At 38.2% G+C, this 10522-nt stretch overlaps 1 protein-coding gene and 1 non-coding gene across 4 annotated transcripts in view; one reads left to right on the plus strand and one right to left on the minus strand.

Annotated features, from left to right (window-relative positions):
- ACTR10 (actin related protein 10 homolog) overlaps positions 1 to 4030 on the plus strand; it is a 30382-nt gene extending 26352 nt beyond the window's left edge. For all 3 annotated transcript variants that reach the window (XM_008056681.1, XM_008056682.1, XM_008056683.2), the window contains 2 exons: positions 1577 to 1778; positions 3610 to 4030. In XM_008056681.1, the coding sequence (XP_008054872.1) occupies positions 1577 to 1778; positions 3610 to 3791 (384 nt within the window). In that variant the 3' untranslated portion in view covers positions 3792 to 4030. The remainder of the gene's footprint in view (positions 1 to 1576; positions 1779 to 3609) is intronic.
- A 5047-nt stretch (positions 4031 to 9077) lies between these two features.
- Positions 9078 to 9150, minus strand: TRNAK-CUU. Its single transcript has one exon. It is a non-coding gene; the product is annotated as a tRNA-Lys (tRNA).
- Between the last annotated feature and the right edge of the window lie 1372 nt (positions 9151 to 10522).

Consider the following 10522-nt stretch of genomic DNA (forward strand, 5'->3'; position numbering starts at 1 on the left):
GGAGCGGCCACTGCACTCCAGTCTGGGTGACAGAGTGAGACTCCAACTAAAAACAAAAAAAACAAAACAAAAAAAATCCCTTTATTACCACAGCCCTTTAGAGAAAATTTTGAAGTGTTATTTTCTGTATTTTTATTTTAGCCATTTTAGGCAAGTAGCAATCTTTGTAATGTATTATTTTGAAAAACAAAGAAATCCAGGGAGGAGTTGTTTTTAAATCTCTTGTATCAATAACTAATCTGTTAAATTTTACTAATGCTTACAGAATATAGACTTTGTAACATTTTTTTGCTTTTGTAACTTTTATATTAAATTCCATAGCTACTGAGTTTCCTTTGGTACTGAGTTAAAGTATCTGCACCACTTAAAACCCAGGAATAATGAGCCAGGGACATATGTATTTTTTCAGAACGGTGACTAGATTTTATTTTGTACAGACACATTTAGGTTGTATAGTGTTCCATCTTAAATTCCATGGAGCATGGTGGTAATATGTCTCTTGCGTTTAATGACTGTGTAATCATAGAACTGCATGTGAAATACCATTGTCCTTGAAGTTACTGTTTATCTCTAGGGCTCTACTCATTGGAGGACCTTATCATTGCCGATTCTCAAAGAGAACTGGTGTGGAAACATAATTTTTCTTTTTTTTTTGAGTCAGTCTCATTCTGTCACCCAGGCTGGAGTGCTGTGGCTTGTGCATGGCCACTGCAGCTCGACCTGCTGGGCTCAGACAGTCCTTCTGCCTCAGCCTTCCAAGTAACTGGAACTACAGGTGCGCTCCACTGTGCCCCGCTAATTTTTTTTTTTTTAATTTATTATAGAGATGGGATCTCACCATCTTGCCCAGGCTTGTCTAGAAGCCCTCGACTCAAGTAATCCTCTCTTCTTTGCCTCACAAAGTGCTGGGGATTACAGACATGAGCCACTGCGCCCGGCCTGAAACATAATTTTTTCTAAGAGATAAACAGTTTATATTCCCACTCAACAACGGGCACTGTGAAGATAACACCTTAGAAAAAATAAGTTTCCACATACTTTCCTTACTGAAAAAGTAAAGAAGCCAGGTGTAGTGGTGTGTGCCTGTAGTCCCAGCTATTTGAGAGACTGAGGCGGGAAGATCTCTTGAGCCCAGGAGTTTGAGTCTGCAGTGAGCCAGAATTGTACCACTGCACTCCAACCTGGGCAACATAGCGATACCCCAACTCAAAAAAATTTTTAAAAGAGAAGTTATTTCTTCTCATGCTCTTTGCCCACTTAATCACTTAGTCATTCTCCCCTGAAAATGTAGACACTCACATATTACTGCCATATGCCCTGTGGAATTTAAAATTCTATACTATTGGATGTTAAAATATTTAAAAATCTTTAAAGTTCTGAATATATAGTTGGCAGTATTGTCATGATGGCTATAGCAGCTGCATGAAAAAACCTTGCTGTGGCCCTTTTTGTAATACAAATGATCACCTATTTAATCTGAAGGACATTCCTCTGTATATTTTCTTAAGTTCAGCCAGGCATTATTTATACAGTTAATAAAATACATCTTTCTTTTTGTCTTTCTCCTTAATAACAGTGCCCAATAGACACCAGGAAGCAACTAGCAGAGAATTTGGTAGTCATCGGTGGCACGTCTATATTGCCAGGATTTCTCCACAGATTGCTTGCAGAAATAAGGTATTTGGTAGAAAAACCAAAATATAAAAAAGTGCTTGGCACCAAGACATTCCGAATTCATACTCCACCTGCAAAGGCTAATTGTGTGGCCTGGTTAGGAGGTAAGAATTTAGTTTTTAAAATATAATGACTTGGATCAATTTAGAGCCCATCATACTCAGTGATCTGTCACAGAAACAAAGAACTGAGTACCACATTTTCTCACTCATGAGTGTACCTTGAACATTTGCATAACAATACACAAAAGGGATTGGCAGTAGTGGGACACTGCCAGGGGGAAAGGGGCACATAACTTCACCAACGGTACCTGATCATAAACCAGGCAAAGTAAGGACCAATGGGAGGCCCAAACTTCACCTGTATGCAAACCACTTACGTACCTAATCCTGACTTGTATCCCACATCTTTAAAATAAGATAAATTGTAAACATATATGTAAATAATGACTATATAGAAATTGGTTTTTGAGGGTTATTACTAATGAGTATATTAGAATAAGCGTTCAGAATTATCTACTTTATAAATAGAACTATTAAATAATTTTGTTTGAACATTGACTTTTCCTGGAATAATATTAATTTTCAGGATTCTGTATGCATTTCTCTTGGTATTTGCACTGTTTTAAGTAAACTTCTTCATCCAGTGAAAGTCATCCCTCAGAAAACTATTAATTTATTTCAGTGATGCTATTATTGCTCAGAACATTTGGTTTAATTCTTCCAAAGCTAGTGAGCCACATGTGAAAATTGGTCTCTCTCTTTTATAATTACATTTTGTTTGTGACTGAGTTCACTGAATGTTTTAAGTAATGAAAGTTTCACCAAAATAAGCAAGTAACCTTATAAGTACAGTTGACCTTTGCCAACATGGTTTGCAAGGGTCCACTTATTTGCAATCTTTAAAGATAAAAATACTGTAAAAATTGTTGGACTTTTACAACAGTTTGAGAAAACTTGTAGATGAATCATGTAGCCTAGAATATTAGAAAAATTTTTAAAAAGGTGTCATGAATGTTATGTGTACATAAAATATATGTACCCAAACTTTACCTACACAATGACCATTTGTATACTTAACCCTGAATTGTACCACAGAACTTTAAAAAAATGCAGATATTGGTCTATTTATTTATGTACTAATCGAGTATTTATGTTATTGGTAAGGCTTCCCAGTCAACAATAGATTATTAGTAGTTAAGTTTTTGGAGAGTCAAAAGTTATACTCAGATACTGTTTTGAAGGGAAAAACAGTCATGAATTTATACATTCATGTATGTTCTGATATGTGTTTTATGATACAGTTAGGGCACTTAGTAGCTATCAGGATTGTACATTTCAGAGAGAAGAGCAAGGTATTAATATTTTTAAATGAATGTATAACTTCTTGTAAAGCAAAATTTGGTCAAAATGTAATTTTGATTTAGGACAAATGGTTTTAGTAAGTAAATTATTTTAAAACTGCCTGTGGGCCTTAATAAGGTCTTCAGTATAAAACTTAGGATATCATAATGACATGTATTGGATTTTTTTGTGCTATTTTATTTATTTATATGTCACCTTTGAGTTGTGGCAAAGAAAACTAAGAATCTTATTGACTGTATTTACACAAAGTTGAAAATACCTTCCACCGCAGTCCACCTTACTTGCTTTTAGACACAGTAATGCTTGTTATCATATTCATTACAGTCTGCTGCAGGCCATTTAATTACTGTCAATACAGGAGTTATGGTTTATCCTATTACTGTCAATACAGGAGTTAAGGTTTATCCTATTACTCAAAATATAAATCATACAATAGCTTAACAGGAATTAATTTGAAGAGTGTGAACATGCATTACTGAATTTTACCAGTCCACTCTTGTCATGTAATGGAGTGGATATATATGTATGTAATGTAAAAGTTTTCATCTGTAAAAATATTTTTATCACACAGGGGCTATTTTTGGAGCATTGCAAGATATACTTGGGAGCCGTTCTGTTTCAAAGGAATATTATAATCAGGTGGGCCGCATACCGGATTGGTGTTCTTTCAATAACCCACCTTTGGAAATGATGTTTGATGTCGGGAAAGCTCAGCCACCTCTGATGAAGAGAGCATTTTCCACCGAGAAATAAATGTTTGACTAGAAATCAACTTGCTTCATTTCAAATATTAAATCAGTTACAAGCAAATTGTATAAAGTATGTAAGAGGCTTTGTTATGGATGACCATAGTGGAAGTGAAAGCATTTACTCTTTGCATTAATATTTCATTCATTTGACTCTTTCTCTGGTGTAGTGGTGAAATGGTAGCTAATGCTTATGAGATTTGCTGTATTTATATCAATAAAATATAGTAAAGCAGTTTAACTTTGGAAGTTTGTTACATAGTCCATTTTTCAAAAAGAACAATAACATTGTTCTTCCACAGTTCATTTAATCTGTCCTGAGCATTAGAGACTTCATTAATTTTATTACTTTCAGCAGGTATTTCATTTAAAGCATGACTAGTGTTAACCCTTAGCATTTATATTGAATATTAACATGGGTCTATTTTTAAAAATTCTTCATTTTGGTATGTTATAATAATACTACTTTTCCTGAAATAGATTTGATCCTATGGACTAAGTTTGGTAGCATAGTCAAGCATTTGTTAGCAAAGTGTGGAAATGTTCACTTTTTAACTTTACAGTTTCTTTTAGGAGCAATTCAACATCTCTACAAAAAGAGATATTTCATTTTTATATAAAGGTATGACTGCTTTATAAACATGTATTCATAATGTCATTAATCTTTATGTCTTCTCAGGAGAGGGATTCTTGAAATATGTACCCAGTCATTATTTAACTTTTGTTTGTTTTTTAAAATTGTTTTTAATGAACTACCTCTTGCTGAAATGTTGCTGGTTTCATTCTTTCTAGGGACTTGTGTCTGCCCCTAGCACTCCTTCCCAGCTTCCCTTCCCAGAGAGTGATTGTTCCTTGAGCACACTATCTGTAACTGTGGCACTTAGGACTTTTACTTTGTAATAATTCCTACACAGGGTTGATCTTTCTTTTTGGAATGTAAGCTTCATCAGAAAAAGGCTCCTCTATTTCATAACTTTGAAACCTGCTAGTAGGATTGCCTACTATAGTACTATTGTACAATAGTATACCTATTGATGTACTATAAATTGTCAAATTGTATGGATTTACTATTTTATTAACATTATCTCTCTTTTTTTTTTTTTTTGAGTTGGACTCTCAATCTGTTGCCCAGGCTAGCATGCAGTGGCATGCTCACAGCCACTGCAGCCTCGACCTGCTGGGCTCAGGTGATCTGTCTGCCTCAACCTTCCAAGGAGTTGGAACCGCAGGCATGCACCACAACGCCCAGCTAATTTTTTGATGTATTGTAGAGATGAGGTCTCGCCAAATTGCCCAGGCTGGTCTAGAACCCCTGGTCTCAGGCAATCCTCTCGCCTCAGCCTCCCAAAGTGCTGGGTTTATAGGCTTGCGCCACTACGCCTGGCAGTGTTATCTCTTTTTGCAGTAAACAATTTTTTAAATTCTCTACTTTGCATTCATATTGACCTGGCTTTTGTTGAGTTGAGATCATTTGTGAAAAAGTTTATTTGTTACTGAATAATATAAAAAACAAGATCTATGACTGAAATAGAGCCTTAAAGCTAGCTATAAAGTGGTAGACACCTAGTGGCTGAGGTTAAGGAATGTGGCCCTCTGTATCAGTTTGAATTGTGTCCCACAAAAAGATGTGTTGAAGTCCTAACCCCCATACCTTGTGCATGTGACCTTATTTGGAAAGAGAGTTGCAGATGTAGTCAAATTAAGATGAGGTCATAAGGGTATGCCCAATCCAGAAACACTTGTATCCTTGTAAGAAGAGGAAATGTCATTTGAGATACACAGTGAGAACCCCTGGTGATGATCAAGCAAACACTGGAGTTGGGCATCAGCAAGCCTAGGAATGCTGAGGATTGCTGGGGACACCAGAAGTGAAGAAAAAGAGAACAAATTCTCAGAAAAGCTTTTGTGAGCACATGCCTGCTGATACCTTGATTGAAAACCTCTGGCCTCTAGAAATGTGACAATAAATTTCTGTTGTTTTGAGTCACTCGGTTTGTGGTATTTTGTTTTGGCAGCCCTAGAAAACAAATACACCCTTCTTAATTCAGACTCAACATACTTATTGAACATCTGCTAGATACTAATTTAGAGTGTTGAGATATGTTAGTGAACAAAACAGATGAAAACCCTACCTTTCTGAAACCTGTATTCCAAGGGCATGGGAGAAGGTGGGGAGACAACATAAGAAGATAACACCTTCTCTGGAAAAAATAAGAGGGTAATGTGGATGGTGGGGTAGCTATCCATTAGAACAGGGTGCTTGGGGTTGGGCTCGTTTCTTAGTGACAAATTAGGCAAGTGAGTTAACCATGTGGATATTTGCAAGTAAGGGAAAATTGATGCAGGAAGAACAGCCAGGGCAAGAGCCCTAAGGAACATGTCTAACATGTTCTAAGACCAGGCCAATTTGGCTGCTGTCAAGTGAGCAGAGAATATGAGATGGAAGAGTTGTAGACAGATCTTGCAAGGACAGTTCTTAGTGAAACCTTGGAGGGCTTTGAATGTAATAAGTGGCAAGATCTGATTTGTTTTAACAATTGTTCTAGATGTGGTTAAAAATAGAGTTCAGGGAGACAAAGACTGAAGTAGGAATGTCTTTTAAGAAACCATTGTAGTAATCCAGATAAGATGATTGTTTAAAACAGGATACTGGTAGCAAAGGTGAGAAACCTCATTCTGGACATGTCTTGAAGACAGACCTGTAGGATATCCTAATAAATCTGGTGTGTGTTTAAGTTACCTATTGCTATGTGACAAACTTCCAAAATTGAGTGGCTTAAACAGTATGAACGTTATTTGCTTATGGTTCTGTGGATCAGGAATTCAGGCAAGACTCAGGAGTGCTGTTCCATGTGGCATCACCTGTGGGTACTACTACTCACCACACTGTATTTAATTGATGTGCTGGAATGGAAGGTCTAAGCTTTGCTTTTTTTATTTTTATTTTTTTTATTTTTTTTGAGTTGGAGTCTCACTCTGTCGCCCAGACTGGAGTGCAGTGGCCGCTCCCGGCCACCACAGCCTCGACCTGCTGGGCTCCGGCGATCCTTCCACCTCAGCCTTCCAAGTAGCTGGAATTACAGGCATGCGCTACCACGCCTGGCTGATTTTTTGATTTATTGTAGAGATGAGGTCTCGCTGCCCAGGCGGGTCTCGAACCTGTTGGCTCAGGCAATCCATTCACCTCAGCCTCCCAAAGGCGCAGGATTACAGGCTGAGCCACCGAGCCGGCTGACAGCTTTACTTTAATTCTGGGGTCACTGTGCTCTTCACATAGCTTCTTCCACATGGCCTCTCTTCATGTGGCTAGTTTACACTTCTCTCAGGATGGTGCTCTCAGGGTACTCAGATTTTTTACTTGGTAGCTTGCATTTAGGTCCCATTGTGTAGGTTCTCAAGAGACTGCTTGCATCATGTTTTGTAATGTCCCATTAGCCAAAACTAGTCACAGAGCCAAGCCCACAGTAAGTGTGGGAGAGGAATGTTGAAGGACACTTCACAATGTGGATGGAGAGAGAAGAGTCAATAATTTGTCCAGGATATTTAAATTGCAAAACTAGAAGGATGGTGTTATCATTAATGGAAAAAAGGAAAAATGCAAGGCAAGTTTTGAGGCAAAGATCAAGAGTTAAGTGTTGCATGTGTTGAATTTGAGATATCTACTACATATTCAAATCAATGGATCAAATGGATATTCAGGTTTGACATTTAAGAGAGACCTGGGGATCATGAGCAAATAGCTGATATTTAAAGCTATGAGGTCACCAAATGAAGAAGTGTGGATTAGAAGGGACCAAATCCCTAGAGCAATCCAAAGTAAAGAGGGAAGAAAAGGAGTCACTGGTGATGGGGGAAAAAAACAAGAAAGCATTTGTGTCTTGGAAACCAAGGGAAGAAGTGTAACACATGGAGGGGTCATATATGTAATACATTTATGATACTCTAAGTATATGAGGCCTAGCAATTAGCAATTAGATTTAGTAGGCCGGGCAAGGTGGCTCACGCCTGTAATCCCTGCACACTGGGAGCCTGAGGTGGAAGGACTGCTTGAGCCCAGGAGTTTGAGTCCAGCCTGGACTAAATGAGGAGAACTCCTTGTCTCTACAAAAAAATAAAAAAAATTAGCCAGGTGGTCTGGCGAGCGCCTGTATTCCCAGTAATGCAGGAGGCTGAGGCGGGAGGACTGCCTGAGCCCTAGAGGTAGAGACTGTGATGAGCTGAGACTTATGCCACTGCACTCCATCCTGGGCGACAGAGTGAGACCCTGACTCAAAAATATAAAAAGAAAAAAAGTAATGTGGAGATGATTGGTGACCTTTCTATGGGTGAGGAGGGGAGGATGAGGGGTAGGAAGGCCTGTTTGGAGTGGGTTGAGAAAGGCAAAAGGTCTGGAATAGCCCCTGATATCTAGGAGCTAACCTGATACAGCTAAATTTCAATGCGTTGATATGATGCTTTCAACAAACTACACTTTTCTCCTGTTTTTCACCGAACATCCACTTCAGACAAGTCAGTCACTGTCCAACTCAAAACACTGATATCCCTCTCCAGCTAAATGAGTGACTGTTACCTTACAATTTCAGCTTTATCGCTCTTTCAGCTTGGTCTCCCTTAGATAAGATTTATTGAGATCACAGAATTCCTGTGGGTTTCTGACAGCATCTATTGCAGAATATGCCTTCATTACTTAGACCCTCTCCCAAATTAGCCAATAGAAACCCAAATCCTGCAGTAGGATTTTTAAAACACCTTACTGAATCCCCCCACGGGAAAATCCTCTCTCCCTCAAATAATAATCTAAGAATGGAAGAAAACTTGGCGTATGCACTGCTTGTAGACATCTGACTACAGAAGAAATTATTTCTCACCGGAGAGAAAGAGAAAGAGAGAAAAGGATAAATTGGTTGTTTTTCTCCGGATGTCTCTGGCGCCTCCAACTGCTTTTACATTGGATTTCTTAAACTTTAGAAAAGCAGCCAAACTTGGGGCTCATAATTTTGTTAAGATAAAAACAAAAACTGTCCTGTACAGCAACTACGCACGTATGCCTAGTAACGCAAAAGCCCGTCCACAGTGGCCGTTCAGCTTCCTGTTTTAAGGAGGACACTGGGGAGGAGATGTGTGCTTTCAAGTGCGCAAGCACAGTTTGTGACCAGTTTCGTTTGAAAAAGACTTTTTTCCGGCTGTCTGGTAAACATTGACAACACTTAAATTAATTCGCTTTAAGAACTCCCATTAGTTTAAGTGCTTTAAAGAAACTGTAAAGTTTTGGAGAAGATAGGAAAAAGCGACACGCCCAACGTGGGGCTCGAACCCACGACCCTGGGATTAAGAGTCCCATGCTCTACCGACTGAGCTAGTCGGGCAGTCGGAAAAGAGTTTTATGTTTTTCTCCCTTGGCGAGTGTTCAACGGTATTTGCTTTTGCCTCTTACACGTTATTTCCAGTTTCTAAAAAAAAAAAATTGTAACATACTATTAAATAAGCACTTCAGAATTGTCTTAAAGAATGTTTTAAGACATTTATTTAATTGTGCTTGGATTTAATAATTTTATTTTGTTTGTATCCGAAGATCATTGAAAGCTTATTGAAGTCATTGAGTCTTTTTTAACGTAGTGGTTTAAAATATTTACCGCCCAATATGTTATTTTCTTTACATAAACATAGATCAAGGCTGTCCATTTCTATCAGATGGCATACTGGATTCCTACATGTTTGGGATCCGCATTAGAAAACAGAGTCCAACCTCTAAGAGGTTAATTGCACTGAAGAACAGCAGAACTTAGTTAGCTATTTTCTTTAGTATGGTCAGACTAAGGAAACAGAGGAAAGGAGTTTTCGATTCGATTAAAAATAAGGTCTCTTTCGAGAAACTCTGAGGCTCAGAGGTTATTATGTCCTGCTCAACTGACAGAAGTTGGGAGGAAAGAAATATAGTCTCTGAATCCAATGGTAAAGAATGTTTATTCTACAAGGCAAAGAGTAAATCTGATTCTGATCAAATTATAATAGGAGATAATGAAATAATCTCCTGTGGAAATATATGTATTCTGAGATACTGGTGAACATTTCTATAAGGAATTCTGCAGATTTTTGTGATAGTGGAGAGGGGAGTGGTGTTTATTCTACTGCTCAAAATCTTAAAGTCTAACTGTAAACCTGAAAATAGCAAAGAATTCTTAGGATACTATCCCTAAAACACAGTATTTAGAAGCTAAATACATCGGATGTCACATTTCCTGAGGCATTCAATTTAAAAATAATATGTCGTAAAATAGTATATGTTTAGATTCCTCAAAGTACATGCAGGAGTTGAGTATTTAAAATTTTTAAACTTAAATTATCATTACAATTACTTAGTAAAAATTTTTTCTTGCAATCTCAAACTGGTTTGTGATTATTTTATAACTTGGCAGGAAGTAACCAGGAAATGAACTTGTCTGTATTCTTTTTTCTTTTTGAGTAGGAGTCTCATTCTGTTACCCAGGCTGGAGTACGGGGGCACACTCATGGCCACTGCAGCATCTACCTGCTGGGCTCAAGTGATTCTTCCACCTCAGCCTTCCAAGTAACTGGAACCACAGGCCCGCACCCCCACACCGGGCTAATTGTTTTTTTATTTATTGTAGAGAGGAGGTCTCACTAAGTTGCCCAAGCTGGTCTGGAACCCCTGGACTCAGGCAATCCTCTTGCCTCTGCCTCCCAAAGTGCTGGGATTACAGGCGTGAGCCACTGCAC

This window comes from Carlito syrichta, unplaced genomic scaffold (assembly GCF_000164805.1).
Source record: "Carlito syrichta isolate Samal-C Ts95f unplaced genomic scaffold, Tarsius_syrichta-2.0.1 Scaffold302449, whole genome shotgun sequence".
Taxonomy (NCBI): domain Eukaryota; kingdom Metazoa; phylum Chordata; class Mammalia; order Primates; family Tarsiidae; genus Carlito; species Carlito syrichta.